Source organism: Dipodomys spectabilis, unplaced genomic scaffold (genome assembly GCF_019054845.1).
Source record: "Dipodomys spectabilis isolate Male_0828 unplaced genomic scaffold, ASM1905484v1 ptg000147l, whole genome shotgun sequence".
In the NCBI taxonomy this organism is placed as follows: Eukaryota; Metazoa; Chordata; class Mammalia; order Rodentia; family Heteromyidae; genus Dipodomys; species Dipodomys spectabilis.
Window position 1 is genome coordinate 4,447,753 of NW_024870824.1, and position 19,813 is coordinate 4,467,565.

At 41.4% G+C, this 19,813-nt stretch overlaps 1 protein-coding gene, 1 long non-coding RNA gene and 1 other non-coding gene across 5 annotated transcripts in view; 2 read left to right on the plus strand and 1 right to left on the minus strand.

The window, feature by feature from the left end:
- Positions 1-3,925: 3,925 nt before the first annotated feature.
- LOC122118169 lies at positions 3,926-5,075 on the plus strand. The gene is made up of 3 exons (XR_006149294.1): positions 3,926-4,280; positions 4,565-4,639; positions 4,940-5,075. It is a non-coding gene; the product is annotated as an uncharacterized LOC122118169 (long non-coding RNA).
- Positions 4,332-4,465, plus strand: LOC122118290. Its single transcript, XR_006149324.1, has one exon. It is a non-coding gene; the product is annotated as a small nucleolar RNA SNORA13 (small nucleolar RNA).
- Positions 5,076-5,558: 483 nt separating the features above from the next.
- Epb41l4a (erythrocyte membrane protein band 4.1 like 4A) overlaps positions 5,559-19,813 on the minus strand; it is a 238,135-nt gene continuing 223,880 nt past the window's right edge. For all 3 annotated transcript variants that reach the window (XM_042692096.1, XM_042692095.1, XM_042692094.1), the window contains 5 exons: positions 13,566-13,613; positions 12,958-13,026; positions 10,900-11,010; positions 10,421-10,502; positions 5,559-7,161 (listed from right to left, as the gene is read on the minus strand). In XM_042692096.1, the coding sequence (XP_042548030.1) occupies positions 7,033-7,161; positions 10,421-10,502; positions 10,900-11,010; positions 12,958-13,026; positions 13,566-13,613 (439 nt within the window). In that variant the 3' untranslated portion in view covers positions 5,559-7,032. The remainder of the gene's footprint in view (positions 7,162-10,420; positions 10,503-10,899; positions 11,011-12,957; positions 13,027-13,565; positions 13,614-19,813) is intronic.

Sequence of the window (19,813 nt, forward strand, 5' to 3'; positions counted from 1 at the left end):
GAGGTTGCCCAAATTCTTTGGCTTTGGGCTGCTTGCTGCTTGCCTCTCTTCTGCTGTTTTTCTGACTCTTGTGCATTCTAACATTTTCATCTCCTCAAGATCGCTAATATTAATCACATCTACACAGTCCCCTTTGTTATGCATTGTGCTTTATTCACATATTCTGGGCATGCAGATGTGAACATCTTTTGAGAACTATTATTCTGTCTGCCACTCTGGAAAACTGAGGTCAGTCCATGTTTTCATGGACCCACAGGCATGCCAGGAGGAAAGAGAACGTTGAAAATGTCCCCTGTCTTCTTCTCGGGTCCTTTCTTCTACTTCATTACTGGACTTTCCTTCCCAGAATAAGTGAGGTTAAATTAGCAGGGAAATGAACTATTTAGAAATGATTTCCTGAACCCCAATATGAATCTAATAAGGGAACAAATGATTTGCTTCTGCCTGTTCTTGCACTATTTTAAGTTTAGGGCAAATATATAGACAAGGAAAGAGTAAGGAATAAGGTGGGAGCAAAAATTGAAAGCCATTAAAGAATAAAAAAGCAGTATTATCTTCCTTTTCCTTTAGAATTTAATCCAGTAAGTTTCCATACTCAAGGAGGGATGGGTAAACAAGAGGAAGAGCCTAGCTCTTTGGGGGCATTTTCTGGATGTCATTATGCAGCATACACCATTCTAGATGACACCACAAACTTTCCTTAATGCTTTAATCTGTACAGTAAATGTGTATAGGTATGACCTATATAAATGAGGAAACCGAAGCTCTGAATGGTGGTATTTTCCTACAAGCCCAGATGCAAGCCCAGCTCTGCTGGTTTCCCCAGCCCAAGGGAATTTCCTCACTGTGACTCTGTCTATCAAGAAGGCAAGACTAAGACTTGTTATAACCCCCACACTGTAGCCTTCAGTATCAAAAGACAGTCCTTGGTATTGTTGTCTTCCATGTCCAGCCTTTCTTCCGAAATGTTATGATAAGCTCCCAATACAGGTCTGGAGTTACTTTATCTTCTTTTGGTTGTCACATTTCCTTCTGTTGCCCCAAGTTAATGTTCTTATAATTCAGGCTGCTTCTTTTGCATAATGATTATTGGGCTGTAGGACTAAATTTTCTTTTATTTCCTTTAACTTTTATCCCAAACAGCTTGGAATTATGCCTAAGATATTAAAAAATCTAAGTATTTAATTTATTCAACTAGTTGAGACTTTTTTCTTTTCCTTGTGTTTTATTTACAAAAAAACCAAAAGTGCAATATCATTATTTCTGATGGGTAAGTAGAATTCCATTCTTCCCTCCCCTCCCCCCTCTCTCAGCGCTCTACACACACACACACACACACACACACACACACACACACAGATGTTTTCTTGATCTGCTCATCCACTTGATTGATTCCATATCTTGACTATGGTAAGCAATACTGCAACAATCATGATTGTACTGGTAGCTTTAGTGTGGCCTTATTTATGTTCTATTGGATAAATGCCTAGGATGTAATTGCCAGGTCATAAGGGAGCTCTATTGAACTATTCATAAGGAAATAGACTTGGAAAAAAATTATGTTAAGTAAAGTAAGCCAGACACAGAGAAACATAGGTTGCATGGTTTCCCTCATTTGTGGTAGCTAGAATGTGGCTATAAATCTGCAAGTAAACACACTGTATGATTTAAAAAAATACACTGGTACATGATAAAATATATAGGTCTCTAGGCATTCACACAGTGGGACTAAAGGAGGATATTTTTAGGAGAGGAGCACAAAACACAATAACTATGTGCATCTGATCATATAAAATAATGCTTATCTAAATGAACTCCAGGAAATGGAACCAATAGGTTTTTTCTTTGTTGCTTTTTTCTTTTCTTTTCTTTATTTTGGTATTGTTTATTCCTTTATCTGTCTTTGGGAAGGTTAAGAGGGGACACAAATGGAGGGACAAAAGTGAACAAATGCAGCAGTGATACTCACTGGACACTATGTTGAAAATGAACTATACAACCTGTGGGTGGAGATGAGAGGTAAAAACTAGGAGAGAACAAGAGAAGGGGTGACATTGCTCAAAAACAAATGTACTCTTTATCTGACTTATATAACTTTAACCCCTCTGTACAGCACCTTTTAATAACAATAAAATGCATGAAAAAATAAAAAAGAAGCAAAGGTGCTGAAGCTAATCTTTGGATAAGTCTCTCATAGAACTTATAGGAGCTAGGAGATCCCATTGTTAACCACACACTTACCAGGAAGAAAAAAAAATAACAACTTCTGCTTATCTCTATTTTAATTCTAAAATTTCAGCATAAAACTCCAATTTCTTCCACAGTTCTGAACCTTATATGACTTGCCTGTCTCATACATGGCATCATGTCACTTCATTGCTTGCTCTCTGCCAGCTACTTACATGACCACAGCTTGCTGTTTCCAGATCATTTTCTCCCTTTTTTCTGGTCCATTACCAGAGCCTTACACTCTTGTTCATAGAGCTATTTTGCTAGCTAACTAGAGATAGAATCTTGCAGATTTTTCTGCCACGGGTTGGCTTTGAACTGTGATACTCAAATCTCAGCTTCCAAATGTCTAGGATTAAAAACGTGAGCCACTGGCACCAGGTTTTGACTCCAGATCTTTCGTGACCACCCAAACACACTTTACTCAAAGTTCACCTCCAGACTTTCCATTACTAGCCCTGGCAGCTAGTGAAAATTTGAAACATGCCTTGTGTGAACTAAAATGTGCCCAGAGTATAAAATATGCACACGATTTTTAAGAGCTAGCAGGAATTTAAAGATGTAAAACAACGTACTAGTAAATTTATATTGATCACCTGTTTAGATACTATGTAAAAGTGGTATTATTAAAAACCACTACAACCTGTTTGTATGTTTTTATGAATGTGGTGGCTAATTTGAGTGTTTAAATATAATCCTGGTCCTTGCTCTACTTTTATTGGACGGTTGCTTGTAGCTAAGATCAAGTGTTAATATTTCTATCATACAACGCTGCTCTATCACTTCGCACCCTTTTGCATCCTTCTCTGCCCACCAACACTGTGGAGTGACAGAATGCATGCTTTCCGGTGGATGTCAGGCACTGCTCACGGTGCAAGACAGGTTCCTGGCCATGTAGGACCGAGCCTGAAACAGTGCAAGTGTTGTTTGGTGATAATGGAGCTGGGGTTAATACCCAGGGTCTCCAATGTACTGGATAAGCACCCTACCGCTGCGCTATACTGTGTGTGTGTGTGTGTGTGTGTACCTGTGTGTGTGCACCTGTGTGTGTGTGCCTGAACTCCAGGCCTGGGCTCTCTCCCTGAACGCTTTCATTCAATGCTAGCGCTCTACCACTTGAGCCACAGCTCCACTTCCGGCCACAGCTCCACTTCCGGCTTTGTTAGTAAATTGGAGTCTTTCCGCATGTTCTTGCCTGGGCTGGCTTGGAACCATAATCCTCATGTCTCAGCCTCCTGAGTAGCCAGCTCTCGATTTGTTAATTGTCTATTTTTGTTTTCTGTGTCGTCATCATGAATCATTATAGATAATGAATGACCTGGCGCTCCGTGGACCGGTGAGCGGCCGCCGCGCGTCGTCGAGTCTGAGGCCTCTAGGCCTACCCCGTCCGCGCAGCACTGCCTACGCGCATGCGCTCTGGGCCCCGGGCCACACGTCGGCACACTTTTCCTATCAAGAGTGGGCTCCCGCGGACGTCCTGAGGGCCCGCGCGTGCGCCGAGGGCCTCATTCTGGAAAACCAGCCCCGCGGCTCCCGCTGCGCGCTTTTCCCCTCCGGCCGCACGGCGCAGTCGAGAGCGCGGCTGCAGATGGTACGGTCCGCTTCCACACATTCCTCCCCCCCACCCCCCACCCCGCGCCCGGCGGCAGTGGGTCCTTCCGGCCGTAGAAAAGCATTGTGGGAAGGCGGCGCGGCCTTTCTTTCCTTCCGCGGAGGCCGTGGCGGCCGGCGCGTTGCGAGCCGTGTGCGCCGCGGGGCCTTCCACACCGGGGCGCGGGCCGGACAGGCGCTCCCTCCCGGAGCCTAGCTGGGCGCTCCAGACCCCGGGCGCGGACGCCAGCGCCCTAACGTGGTCTCTTTCTCCAGGAAAATCCCTGAGGGGCCCGAGGCGGCCTGCGGCCTGTTCCGACGCTTGCTTTTTCCTGGATGGCTGACGGCTCTCGCCCCGGCGCGGCCCGGGGAACCAGCGCGGACGAGCGCCCGCCAGCCCCGCGGTGGAGTGCGAGCTCGGAGGGGCTGGGTACCGGTGAAGACGCCGGACGTGGCGGAGGGTGAGCAGGCCAGGCTGGGTGCTGGAGCCCGTCCGGGGCGGCTGTCCTCGTAGCCTTTGTGTTGCCCGTTCACTTTTGGAAACTAGTGAATGCGGTGTCAAAAAAGGCGCACATAAATGCTCTGCAGCCTTTTCCTGCCCTTAAATTCTGATATCTTCGGTGTTGGAGCTGCATCAGCAACAGTACGTGCTTTTGTGTCTGTCCGTACGCGCAGGTCATCTTTGAGGTGGGCCAGCTCAGATGTGTGGTTTCCCTTAACCAATTTGAACTATAATTCTCTTCAGGTGAAAGATGAAGTGCTTGGGGCGGATTGCTCTAGTTTGGATACCACGTGGGACGCAAAGGTGACTTCAGGTCAGGTGAGTGGCGGGATTGTAACTTGGAAGTTGGGGTAACGTACATTTAGTACACCTGTACCAAAGCTAGGAAATACAATGGCCTTGAAGGAGAATACACTTAGTAGGGGCCTTCACGATGTTTAGTTTCGTTGCTGGTGGCTAAATGTAAAGGGCAGCTAGCGATGTGTGCTGGTATTCAGAGCTAAATACAATAATGGTGTGACATCTTTCAGTACAAAAACCTTGTGCTGAGGTCTTGTTGTCAGATTCTTAAGATGTGACACAGATAAATGTTTTCAAGCTTTTCTTTTTTATTTCTAGGATGTCTTTGATGATTTTGAGCTTCACAAGTTGCTTGGATCGCAAAAGTTCCACGACTCTTGAGTAGTGAATGCCTGGCAAACATGCGGGAACATACATTTAAGAGAATAATATGAATAAATGTTTTAATATTTGAGATTTGTGTTTTAAGTCATTAACTGCCATAAAACAGCCTTCTGTTACTGAAAGTTCAAAGGGAATGTTTTTACTAACAAATCTCTGAAATCTCAACAGCTAAAGTTAGTCAGGAATACGGATGGCTTTAGGATAGCGCTTGGCAAGGTTTTCTTGCATGTAATTCAAATAGCCTGCTCTTGACTCAAAGGTGTGTGTTTTACTGTACTCACTGTGGAGGAGGTTGTATGTGCACTCAGAGTTGGCTTTTTTCCCCTTTTTTTGCACCAGTCCTGGGGCTTGGGTGCTGTTCCTAAGGCTCAAAGGCTATTACACTACCACTGAAGCCACAGCTATTTAGTTAATTGGAGATTAGACTCTCACTGGCTTTCTTGCCCTGCCTAGTTGGCCTGAACCACAACCCTCAGATCTCATCCTCCTGAGAAGCTAGGAACCGCCATTGTCAAGAGCCTATCTAATAGGAATGAACAAATAGCATGATCAAGCATTCTGAAAATTTTATTGAAAGCACTGTACTATGAGCTGGAAACAAGATGTAAAACACAGTTCCTCTGGAAGGAAACAGCTGATAAGGGAATATCTTCACAAAATATTGTTTGTGAGATGAATCCTATGATGCCATTTGACAAGTCAAAAGCATGAGCTAGTCAGAGTGGGACTGGAAGTATGATGATAAGTCAAGCTTCTCTGATTGCTTCGGTTTTTCCCTCTTGCCTTGTTAAGATGGCTCTTGTAGGAGCTGGAGATGGTGAGGTTGAAGAGGTAGGTAGAAAAGACCAGACCACTTCAGGTTTGGACTTTATTAAAGCAAGAAATAAAAATCTGGTAGAAAACAGTCCAGAGCAGATAGCAGATTACCGTCTAGATTAGACCAGTTAAACAAGGGTATTTAACCCGTCACAAGCTTAGTGGGCCCAATTATAGCTGTTGGGCAGCATTTTCTTGTGATAGAACCTGCTCTGAAATAAGAAACCATAAGGTCACAAATATAAACAAAACCCTGGGGTAGAGAGTTCCTAGGTAGGTCTGAGTTTGAAATGGATGAGCTATAAAAGGTGGTCAGAACAGAAATGAAATGTTAGGACCTAAACATTCTTGGACTGGTGAATACAGTAGAGGGTCCACATTAGAAATGGCTTGAAAAACAGCATTAGAGGATACTGAAGGTCAATTACCTCAGAAATTTAGATGACAATGGAAAAGTTGGAGCCGGAGGGAATTACTATACTCCCATGTATGACAAAGAGGAGGGCCGAGGCAGGAATATGGGTGAGAAAGCCCTGAAGCATAGGTGAGGACAGCTGTGGAGGACTGCAGCCAGGAAAGATGCTCTGTGTGGGTCTACTGTGGTCATGTGGAGATCCAGTTAAAAGAATGGAAAGACAACTTGCATTGACACATAGCTTCCCTCTCCCACTCAGTAAACACAAGACAAGGACACTAAAAACAGTAACACTGAAAAACAAGATTCTTACATCATTTGTAAATGACCAGTGGAACTTAATGCCACAAAATACAATATTACAGGGAGCTTCATGTGAATAAAAACAGTCCAAAAGTTAATGTCTCTGTGTGGAGCACTAGTTTTAAACTACCTGGAGCTGGGGAGATCACTTTCTGCCCATTTGGCATTCTATTGCCAAGAGCAAAAGCCAGCTGCAGGCCAGGAGTCCTGGAGGCTGATTAGAAGCATCTGGTGGTGCTTGTAGGCAGATAATAGATGGTTGGTATCCAGTTTCAGAAAGGAAGAGGCAACATCAAGTTTACAAGACTGTCCTTCCAGTTATAATGCAAAGATCATTCAACTCAAGTATGATGTAGATCTTTAAAAGAAGTAAAGGATGCTTTTTGTACTCGGGAGACACAGGTCCAAAATACTTGCTTAATTACCTAATTCACAGTTTCAAAAGTACCAGTGATAACACCCCTCCCAACCCATTGCTGGCTCTTCACTAAGTTCAAGTGTCTATCTTGAGACGGGCAGCTTGAATAGTTTTCACTGTTTTTGCTGTGTGCTTTCCAACCAGATTGCTTGTAGATAACTGAGATTTTTCTTCAATCAGGCTGTCTTTAGACCCATTTCTTTTCTGAAAGAAAATATTTTTAAAAGTCAGAAGAAGAAAATGCAGCCAAAGCAAGCTTTTAAAAAAGATACATCAGAAGCCAGTGTAGAATCCCACATTGAGAGACAGGCTGATTAAAGTCAAACCCTGTCTCAAGTCAGAAATTATTACACTTTAAAATTTTTATGGTACTAAACTAGATATTCAAAGTTAATGCATGCCGAGCACAAATGGCACATGCTGGGCACATGTGGCTCATGCCTGTAATCTACTCGGGAGGTTAAATCTGGTTTTGAAGCCAGCCTGGGCAGTAAAGCCCCTGACACTTTTCCCTCCAATAAACTAAAAAAAAAAGCCAGAAGTGGAGCTGTGGTTCAAGTGGTAGAGCAGCAGCATTGAGCAAAAAAGCTCAAGGATATCACCCTGGCCAAGTTAAAACCCCAGGATTGGCGTGCACATACACCAGAGCTGCAGTCTGTTCACTAAATATTCCCTCTAAATAGTTATATAAGTAACAAAGACGGGTTTAATCTTAAAGTCAATCTAATACGCATAATTAGAATTCCCTAAAATTAAGGCATAATTCAAGCAAATACACAAATATTTGGTAATTCCTAAGCCAGGATCTCAGTCTACTTTTCTGAGCAGAAGAGGCTAAGATATGAGATTCAAGGTTTGAAGCCTGCCCAGGCAGGAAAGACTATGGGGCTTTTGTCTCCAATTAACTACCAAAAAGCAGAAAGTGGCTGAAGTGGTAGAGTGCCAGCTTTGTGCAAAAAGCTCAGGGACAATTCCCAGGTCCTAAGTTCAAGCTCCAGAACTGGCACATATACACAAACACAAGATCTATTTGAGCTAAACACAAATCACTCTTTAAGAAGTCACTTCCCTGTGTTCTTAGGAGTGGTTTGTCTGCTGTAGCAAAGCATTGCCTATTTAATAAAAATTCCAGAAGCATGGTAAATACAGATCTGTATTAAAGGAAAGGTTTCTAAATGGACAGGTTTTGTGAGCAAAGGATGATGGTGTACATTAGAGAGGAAAAGGGATTTTATTAGAAGGCCTTCCAGTAGAAAAACTAGAAAGTGACTTAAAACTGCTTTTCAAGTTGGTCTGGGACTCCTTGTCCGCAGACATTAAATAAGCCAGTGAGTCAAGTCCCCAATCCATCCTCTTCCTGCCTGCCTCTTGCATGAAAATGTGCTCTGAAGTATTTTGCAGATTACTGCCAGAACTCTGTACCAAAGTTGGAACTTGGGAGATGCAAATTTCCTGTTCCACTGGTCACACCAGCCCCCTTCCCAGGTGGCAGCCAAATAAATGGCTTACTTTGTGGTACACAGAACAAAAAGTAAAATCTAAACACTTATCTCCTGGACTCGAGGCCCTCCCCTCCTCACTTTGTGTGCTCAGGTCATTCCGGTCTTTTGACTCTTCATAGCATCAGCTCCTCCCAGGCTCTTACCTTTGCTTACATCAGCCTTCTACCTAGTAACCTGTCAAGTCTCAGTGTTAACTGCCACATTCTGAAGTGGCTTCTAACCACCTACTTAAGTGAGATTACCTTGTTGATTCTCTTAACTTAGACCTTTATCATTTCAAAATACCTACATGATTTTTCTTTTGTCTGTTTATATGTATATGCTAGAGTTAGCAAGTATTTTTTTGTAAAGGGTCAGAATGTGGACTATGTTCTGTCCCTATCAAATACTAATTATTTAAGAACAAGAAACCTTGTTATTAGTGCCTGTACCAGAACAGGCAGTGGACTGATCAGGTGATGAGCTGTGATTTACTGACTGCTTGGGCCAGTGCTTATTACCACTTATTGCAAATGTTCAGTGCATAGGTAGCTGTTTAATTTGAAAGCAGGTTTAGGATCACCACAGGCAAGATGTACCTGACTTACATACAGCAAAGTGAGAGCTATTATGCATAATTTGCCATTTTTGAGGTTCCTCAGTGATGCTGATAAATCATACAGATTGTCATAGAAGCTGTGTTTGTTGCTCAGATTTCCATTCCAGGCTGAGGCTATTGGGAGTCCTGGCTTGCTGTACAGCTCAAATTTGAGACCCTCTGGAACTATCCTAGGCTGAAGAGAGCCTCCCCAATACCATGAGTCTTCCAAGAACAGCCCTCACCCACAACACTCAACCTCCTCAGCCCAAGACTGGATGACTGAAGCTCCAGAGCTTCCCACAGGATCACCACTGCGGTTATAGGACTGAGCTACACAGTTTAGCTTGTGCCTCTGCCCAAATCTCTCTCCTTTCACTTCCCAACAAGTACCACAGGGTACTTTCCGATAAACTTCTGGCACATGAATCTCCATCTGCTGATCTGTTTCTAAGGAAACATAAGGTTTTTGGGGTTTTTTTCTGTCCTTTAATCAAGTCATTGATTAAAAAAAAAAAGAAACAGGACAAATTAAAGATAGCATATGATGGACAACAGCTTTGTAAGTTAGCCTATGAACTCCCAAGTTTTTAAAATGCATAGGCTTACACACATTTTTATGGAGTGAGATTCTCTACAGGATTCTTGATCCAGTGAAAACTGCAGAACAATAGGCTGACACAAATCAATCATAAATGTCAACTTTGCATTTGTAGTAGTTAACAAGCCTATAAGTCCATCCAATTGTCAGCCCATCCTATTAAATATCTGCTGTGAGAATGATGTCAAATAGTGCAAAAAGACAAAGTTCTCTGATACCTAATTCAGGAGAGGGTTAAATTATGTTAAGGCAGCTAGTTTCCTTCAACCACATTTGTGACAAATTTCACGGATGTAGGTACCTCCTTTTGAAAGGAAAGACAACTAAATTAGGATTTGAGTAATTGTTTTGTCTGCCATAGTTAACAATAACATCTGTCCCCACTTTGACTTTGTTTCTCTGGCTTGAAAAATACCTAAAACGCCTTTTTTTAAGTAGGGAAGCTAGGCACCAGTGGTCCTTATTCTTACCTATATTCCTAGATACTCAGAAGGCTGAGATCTGAGGGTCATGGTTGAAAGCTAGCCTGGGCAGAAAAGTCTGTAAGATTCTTATCTACAATTAACCATTAAAAAGTTGGGAGCAGAGCTGTGGCTTAAGTGGTAATTGCTTGCCTAACAAGCCCAAGGTCCTGAGTTCAAATCCCGGTGCTTCCAAGAAAGAGCAAGAATCTCAGAATGTACTTAATGATTATCTTACCTACCAAAAGGAATTCTCCAAAGCACAAAAAGCTTCTGAAATTTGTCAACAGTAGTATACCTTCTAAACTTCATTATTACTAACCTGATGAACAGTAGAACCACCAGAACCCTGAGCATCTGAAGAACGGGTCACAGGAAGAGGTGGTACCAAATCTGTCTTTGAACTGCAAGAGAGTTTTAAAATTAATGAAGAGCCTAGGCACAGTGGCTCATGCCTGCCTTCCCAGCTCTTTGGGAAGTAGAAACTGGGAGAATCAAGGTCCAAGGCCAGCACCAAGAGGGGAAACTTTCCCAAGACCCTATCTAAAAAGTAACAACAACAACAAAAAGACTGGAGGTTAGACTCAAATGGTTTTGAGTGCTTGCCTTGCAAGTGTGAGGTCCTGAGTTCAAACTCCAGTAAATACCGCCTCCCCCCCCCCCCACCACCACCACATACACACCACAAAATACAATAGGTTAGTAGCTAGACTCAGAACTTAAGTGAAAGAGGGCTGTTTCCCTCATTGGCAAAGGCTGTTTTGGAACCACATGCCAATGTCCTCAGACCTGCCCACTTACTTCACTTCTGAGAGAACTGATCGCTCTCCATCTGAACACTGGGACCTTCGATATTGGCGGTAACTTCGTGGTGAATGAGAATGCCTGATTCGGACTGGGTCACCCTGAGTCCTGAATGACAAAAAGAAGAAAGAATGGGCAGGGAGGGAAGGAAGGAAGGAGGGAGGGAGGGAGGGAGGGAAAAAGGAAGGAAGGAAGGAAGGAAGGAAGGAAGGAAGGAAAAAGCAAGAAGGAAGGAGAGAGAGAGACAGAGAAGAAAGCAAACAATCCATAAAAATAATTAGAACAGAATAATTTGATTCTTCCTGAATACTAAAACTGCAAAAATGGCTGGTTTTTAAAAGAACTTGCTTCTTACAGGCCTGATAGCCTTTAGTGACTTAAACGTCATGATCTGTTCATAATAATAATAAAAATGAAACACTCCCTCAGCCATCCATGAAACAAGAACTGTTTATAGAGTATTTGCATATACAGGTGGATATTTGTTTAACCACCAATCTAAATTCAACCTTACAGTTGATTTTTCTCCAGGAGTATGGAAGATACAATGTAGTCAAAATAGCATCTCATGCCTATCAGAAAGCATTCATCATACTCTTGTCTGCTAATTAGTCTATCATTAAGAATTCAATCTTGCCTGGCTCTGGTGGCTCACACTTGTAATGCTAACTACTTAGGCGGCTGAGATCCTGAGAACAGGTTCAAAGCCAGCCTACAATGAAAAGTCCGTGAGACTCAGATCTTAACCAGTACCACCAAAATAAACAAATAAATAAGAAGTCTTTACTTGCTAGATCTTAAATGTTCTAACCACAAAAAGTGAAATGTATGGTGACAGATATGTTAATCAGCTTGATTTAATGATTTCACATTGTAAACATACTAAACCATTACATTTTAAACAAACTACATGGTACACTTTAATCAATTATGCATTTGATTTTTAAAACTTCCATCTTTGTGTCCTATAAGGGTGGTAGGGAGAGGCTAGGATTTATCAACCTGAATTTTCTGAGTATGAAAGAAGCACAGGTTGCCTAAGGGAAAGCAACCAATGGAGTGGGCACAAACTTCTGACCAATCCCAGCAAGGCAGCACATACAATGAACAGGGCAGCCACCGGACTGGGGACCGGGAACCACATTCCAATGCTTGTGAAGCCTGTTCAACTCCACATGCTAGTTCTACAACAAATGTTTTGTGCTTTAAGGCAGATTTTATGGTAAACATAATTCTTTAGATGTTAGGTGATGGATTAAAAATAAACTTTGAGGGCTGGGAAGGTGGCTCAGTGGTAGAGTGCTTGCCTTGCATGCATGAGGCCCTGGGTTCGATTCCTCAGCACTACATAAGCAAAAAGAAAAAAGTCAGAAGTGGTGCTGTGGCTCAAGTGGTAGAGCGCTAGCCTTGAGCTGAAGAGCTGAGGGACAGCACCCAGGCCCAGAGTTCAGGCCTCACCACCGGACCCCCCCAAAATAAAAAATAAACAAACTTTGTTTCAATCAATAAATATCACAGAAAGAAGCCTTTTAAAATGGATTTTACTCATCAAAAGTCCCATTGTACCTACCTTGTACAAATGGACAGCTACAGGAAATGGAATGACTGAAGAATGAGGATAGCTTTAACATCCATTTTTGTCTCTTTTTCCACATTCACTTCTGTGTGTTTGTGTGTGTGTATGTGTGCGCAAGTGCACATGTGTGCGCGCATAGGACTTGAATTTGAGCCTGTGCACTGTCCCTGAGCTATTTGGTTCAAGGCTAGTGTTCCATCACTTGAGCCATACCTCCACTTTCAGCTGTTTGGGTGATTAATTAAAGATAGTCTCATGGACCTTCCTGCCCAGGCTGGCTTTGAACTGCAGTCCTTAAATCTCAGCCTCCTGAGTAGCTAGAATTACAGATGTGAACCACCAGCACCTGCTTCCATATTCACTTTTCATTTCTGTTAAAATATAGAAATGAAAGCACTACAAAGAGCACAACTGAAATGCAAGAAGGAATTTCTCCCCTAGCATTAGTAAAACATTAAGATTTTCAATGACATACTCACTCTATTTTAGTGTAAGGAATCTCTTTTAATTGCTCTTCTGACAATCCAGATGGATCTACCAATTCCTTTCTAGAAGGAAATAATCATGAGAGAAAACATTGCAATGTCAGTATATATATATATATACACTGATATCTTTCAGTGTATGTATCTTTTCCTTTATAATGTTCTAAAATGCACTAGTGAAACTAACATATATATAAAGCAGGGGTATGAATGAAAAAAAATGTCTTTAAGGAAAAATGGAAAGAAACCCTTCTGGTAGCTCTTATGCTTCTTTCTTTGGCTTTTCTACATGTACACTTCTGCCATCCCCTGCCTGTTTCCCTTGTGGTAGAGGTCTCTTTTCTTCTGGATTTGTTTCCTTTTGTATGTATTTATAAACTATTGGTATATCTGAGCTCCACTTATGGATGAGGTAAGTGACCTCAAACAGGAGCTATCTGGAACTGTTTCTCTGGGCTGCTGCCCTACCCTGGGCTTGGACAGCATATAGTAAGTAGCCAGCTGGCAGGCTGTGGACCAAAGCTGCCTCTCAGTGGCTCTTCTTGGTATTGCATTGTACTACCTGGATTCTAGAACAATGATGTAAAGACCCCAATACTCACTGAATATGTTTCCATAACTCCTCTTTTGCTTGGACATCAGGGCTTCTCCTGTAGATAAAGAAAGCAACACTCATCTCTGCAACTATGCTTCATTTATAATCTAAAGACTTTATAACCTACAGACTTAAAGATTTGCCATCTGAGAACAGAAAAGGAAGGATAGGCCAGGGAAATTATTTTTGATAATCATCAAGTAAATTTTTGACTGGGGGCCACTGAAGAAAAATCACGTTTCATTGGAAACATCACCTTGACAACCTCATCCAGATATCAGTAGTTTGCAATAAAAATAATAAGACATCACCACAAGAGGGAGCCCGAGCCCACTCATTGAAACTTGCAAAGCTATTGTTTGAGCTCCAATGCCTCCTCAGCATAGCTCAGTGAGTAAAATACCTTTCATGGCTCAGTGAATAAAATACCTTTCATGGATTCTTGAAAAAAAAAAAAAAAAGGAGCAAAAAAGAGTTTCCTTCGGTGATGCTAACATTTCTCCTAACAATTGTAAACCTTGTGGTTCTAAACCTGAAGACTGGACCAGATAGTACTACAACTTCCTACTGTTTTCCCAGACAAGATCCAATCTGTTGCTGATGAATGCTTTATAAGATAGGAGGCTTTGTATTTCATACACTATGTCTCTGGTACTTAATAATGAATTGAATTTTCTAGCTTTTCATTTGGGATAGAAAAAACCATAATGAATGAATAACTATAGATCATCACATTCTGAGCTTCAGGAATTCTGTAAGAGACATTTATACACAGTGAAGCAGGAAATTAAGAACATGGGAGGAATTGAGAGATCCATAGCTCACTGTATTATCTGAAATGCCAAATAGACGCATGCAGAAAATGTTATATACAATATACATAATATATATACATTATATTGATATATTTTTCTGCAAAGAACAATTTTTCAGTTACTTTCCTCAGATATTTCTCCTTTTCCTCCCTGAGGCTTGAACTCAGGGTCTGGGCACTGTCCCTGAGCTTCTTTTTGCTCAAGGCTAGCACTCTATCACATGAGCCACAGAGACACTTCTGGCTTTTTTCGGAGTATTTTATTGGAGATAAGAGTCTCACAGACTTTGCTGCCTGGGCTGGCTTTGAACCATGATCCTCTGATCTCAGCCTCCTGAGTAGCTAGGATTACAGGCATGAGACACTGGCATCCAGCCTAGAGAATTTCTTAATATAACTTCCATTCTATTTATTATGTCACAGATATGTGTAACATATGTGACCTCTCTTAAAGTTCAGAAAAATCTCAGGAGGATTGCACTCTCCATGGAGAAGAAACTAGGAGCTGCAAGATCATGGAAAAGCTAAGAGGAAGAGGAAGAATAATAAGCTAAAATTAAGGGTCCTTGAATATGAACAGACTGTCAACAGTACCCAGAATAAACTTATAAACTTATGAATAAACTTCAGAACTTTTGATGACTAAGTTCAGCTTGTTCTGTACAAAGCCAATTCATCATCTGCAAAAACATAATACTCTGAGGGATGAGGCGGTACTGGGGCTTGAACTCCAGGCCTGGGGTTCTCATTAATAGTACTCCTACCACTTGAGGCACATCCCCACTGCCCACTTTTTGCTGATTAATTAGAGATAAAGGTCTCTCACATTTATCTTCCATGGATAGTTTTGTTTTGTTTTGTTTTTGACAGTCAAGGGTCTTGAACTCAGGGTCTGGGTGCTCTCTCTGAGTTCTTCTGCTCAAGGATGGTGCTCTACCATTTTGAGCCAAAGTGCCACTTCCCCATGGCTACTTTTGAACCTCGATATTCAGACCTCAGCCTCCTGAGCAGCTAGGATTACAGACTTGAGAGACATCAGTGCCTAGCTGAGATAATACATTTACCGAGTTGTCCATATAACACTTCCATCTGACTGTCTACTTGGCATCTCAAATTAATTAAACAGAAACTTGGTCTACCCACTCCTACCCTCACATCCCCAGCTCATTCCTTCTTTTCTCAGTAAAGCGGCATGGCTACCCACCCAGAAAACATGAGTTCCTGAGTTCAAGCACTGGTACAAAAAAAAAGACTTAATACCATTAGATTTGTTTTTTACTGATTTCAGCTGATCAAATAGAAGCAATTCTCAATGCACAGATATTTATTTCCTTCAAAAGAATATTTCTTAGGGAGCCAGTAGGGGAACAGAGGGAGAACACTACAGGGTAATAGGATGGATATGACCAAGTACATTATGAACATGTACAAAATGTCAACATGAAACCCATTGTTTTCTACAGTTAAGATCTGCTAATGAAAAGGGAAGAAGGAACGTTCCTCTGGCCACCATGGAGTCAATGGCATCAGATGAACCTCCCATCTTCACTAACCACCCCAGATACAACCCAGAGAACTGTGTTCAGGTACTAGGCAGCACCCATGATCTGTGAGAGAAAGGAAGCATAAGGTCCCACTTCTCTAGCTTTCTGCTTGGGTATCTTCCTAATGGTGCGGGGGAGTACAGCTCAGGATACAACAGTCTCATGGAGCTGAGGACACAGAGATCAGAAAAAGGAAGCTGTTGACTAGGCTGAAACTGAAGCTCAGGAGGGGAAGAATAGGGGAGCCCCCCTCCCCTCACCTCAGACTCCAGAATTCAGAATGGGAGTTTTCCTTAAAACGGCTGAGTATGTTCCCCAAACAAAACATTCATAACAAGCAGGTCAGACTGTCAGGGGCCTTCAGAGAAAGCGCTACTGCAAGGCTGAGGGCATCAGAGACACCAGACAGGGAGAAGTTCTATGGCAGTCACAGCGGGAGAAATCATGTTGAGGGTTTGACTCAAGTGGTAGAATGCCTCTGCTTGGCAAGCACAAGGTCCTGAGGTAAGAAAGAGCAAGAGGGAAGTGGAGAGGAGAGAAAGAGAGCAAGCAAGGGAGGGACCAAGAAGCTTGACCTCAGGAGGACCAGCTTTGGCAGTGAGGACCAAGCACAGTGTATTCTAGGCCAGTGGCAAAGTCTAAGAAGTTCCACATTATGGAAACAAAAAAGAGCCTGATAAGATGGAGAGGCTCAGCAGTAATCTAACTACCTTCCAAAACAAAACTTGACACTGCAAAGAAAGACTGCATAGTCCCGACCTCTGCAAACACTCACCTAAAATTTCTAGCATACAAGAAAAAATCACCAGTCATGAAAAGTCAGGGGAATGTAAACATAACTAGGCACTGGGGTAAGAATAGTACATAGAAACAGACTTTGGGAAGATCTCGATGCAAGTATGTGAATTCTTTTTTTTTTTTTTTTTTTAATTTTTTTCTGGTCCGGTCGTGGGGCCTGAACTCTGGGCCTGGGCGCTGTCCCTCAGCTCTTCAGCTCAAGGCTAGCACTCTACCACTTGAGCCACAGCACCAATTCTGGCTTTTTTCTTTTTGCTTATGTAGTGCTGAGGAATCGAACCCAGGGCCTCATGCATGCAAGGCAAGCACTCTACCACTGAGCCACCTTCCCAGCCCCCCGTGAATTCTTTTAAAAACAAATTATCGAAACCTTGACAGAACAAGTAGGAAATAGTAATAGTGTCATATATTTAAAAAAAAGAATTGACTTTGTAATTTAAAATGTCCCATAAAGGAAACTCCAGGCACTAATGGTTTCATTGGTGAATTATTTTTATATGTTTTTTTATTGTCAAAATACTGTACAGAGAGGTTACAGTTACATGAGTAAGGTAATAAGTACATTTCCTATCAAGCATTGTTACCTCCTCCTTTGTTTTTCCACTATCATCCCTTCCCTCTCTTCCTCCCCAACTCCTCCTGCCCCATCCTCCACGTTGTAAAGTTTTCAACATAGTGTCTTGTTCACTGGTGAATTATATAAAAATATTTAAAAATTTAAAAAAGCTATCTGAGAACTCTGTTACCAAAAAGCCTAGCAAAAATATTACAAGAAAATTATGGATCAATATTTCCTGTAAATAGTGAAACTATTTTAAAATAGCAAATAAAATGTAGCAATGTACAAAAAAAGATAGCACATATGATTCAAAACTGAATTGATATATTGGGGCTGGGAAGGTAGTTCAGTGGTAGAGTGCTTGCCTTGCATGCATGAGGCCCTGGGTTCGATTCCTTAGCACCACATAAGCAGAAAAAGCTGAAAGTGGGGCTGTGGTTCAAGTGGTAGAGCACTAGCCTTGAGCTGAAGAGCTGAGGGACAGAGCCCAGGCCCAGAGTTCACAACCCATAACAAGCAAAACAAAACAAAACTGAATTGATATAATTCTTCCACTAACAAAGAAGAAAAATCCATATGCAAACATCTCAATAGGTACATAAAAATACAACAGCATTCAAAACTCATTCAAGAAACAAACTTTATTATTCTGGGTGATGTTATCTCACACCTGTAATCCTAGCTACTCAGGATGCTGTAATCTGAGGACAGCAGTTCAAAGCCATCCCAGGCAGGAAAGACTATTTCCAATAAACTACCAAAAGTCCAGAAGTAGATCTGTGGCTCAAATGGTAGAATGCTACTTCTAAACAAAAAAAGCTCAGGGACAGTGCTCAGGCCCTGGGTTCAAGCCCTAGGACTGGCACACAAACAACAATAAAAAAAAAAAAAAACTCTTCACTAACTCAGCAAAAGAGGAACAGAAGAGAGTTTTCCTCATTATTAAGGCACTAATGTGAACTACTGAATTCAGCTTCATAAGAGAGAACCAACCAAGAATATCTGCTTTCTACCACAACTCCTGTTCTACATCATAATTCAACCGTTTGCTGTAGGAGCTAGCTAGTACAACAAGAGAAGAAAAATAAAAGAAATGGTTTAAAATGAAAACTACTACTGTTTATAACAATGTGATTGCAGCAAATCCCCAAAATAATGCTCCCACATGAGTCAATTTCTACAGTTAGTGAGGTTGCAGTGTGTTTTGAGGGACTGACTTGCTATGTCACCCATGCTGGTGTAGAATGCGTTATAAAGCCCTAGACTGGCCTCAAATTCACAATCTTCCCGCCTCAGCCTTCTTTCTGAGTGCTTGGGTTTCACAAGGACAACCATGCCTGACTATCAGTATTTTTTAAATCAGATTTTTCTACATACTAAAAATAAGTGGAAGAAATTTACAACTATATAAATTCTAGATCATCAAAAAGCACTAAATATTTAGGATTGCCAAGCTCCAAGCCTGTAATCCAAGCTACTCAGTATCAAGGGTAAAAGTCAGCTCAGACAGAAAAGTCTACCAAACTACATCTCCAATTAAACAGCAAAAAGCAAACTACATCTCCAATTAAACATCAAAAACCCAGGCTGGAGATATGGCTCAAGTGAGCACAGTCCGTGAGCAAGAAAGCCATATGAGAGTTTGAAGAACTGAGTTCAAGCCCTCCTACCAGCATAAAAAAACAAAAACAAAAATACTAAATATTTAGGATTAAATTTGACAATAACTACTAAAATTGTAAATAAGTTAAATAATAATTATAAAGTTAATAATATAGTTAATATATATAATAATATAGTTAAGTAATAATAAGTGGATAGGTAAGATTAATTTTCTCAAAACTGGCCTCTGGGGTTAATAATAATCTTAACTTTAAACCTATAGCCTTTTCTAGATGGGTGGAAAAGACTGACAACTTTGTCAATTTTTTTTTTTTGTCAATTTTTTTTTTTTTTTGGTCCTGGGTCTTGAACTCTGGGCCTGGGTGCTGTCCCTCAGCTCTTCAGCTAAAGGGGAGCACTCTACCACTTGAGCCACAGTGTCACTTCCGGTTTTCTGATGGTTAATTGGAGATAAGAGTCTCATGGACTTTCTTGCCAGAGTTGGCTTTGAACCACGATCCTCAAATCTCAGCCTCCTGAATAGTTAGGATTAAAGGCATGAACCACCAGCACCGGGCTTGATCAAAAATTTTATATAAAAACACAAGGAACTTAAAATGGCTCAAAACTATCTTGAAAAAGAACAATGTTGTAGAATTTACACAGCCTGATTCAAGTGTTACTATAAATTACAGCAGTCAAGACAACATAGTGGCGTACAGATAGACAAATAGATCAATAAAACAAAATTGGCTCACATACAGGCAGCTAACTGATTTTCAAGGAAGGCTCTAGGATATTTCAAAGAAGCTGGTCTTTGCAACAGATAGTATGATATAACTGAATAAATACCTGAAATAAACCTCTCAATTTCTAGTTAATATACATATAGGAAATAATCCTAGATGGATCCCAGGTCTGAATATAAGACAAACTTT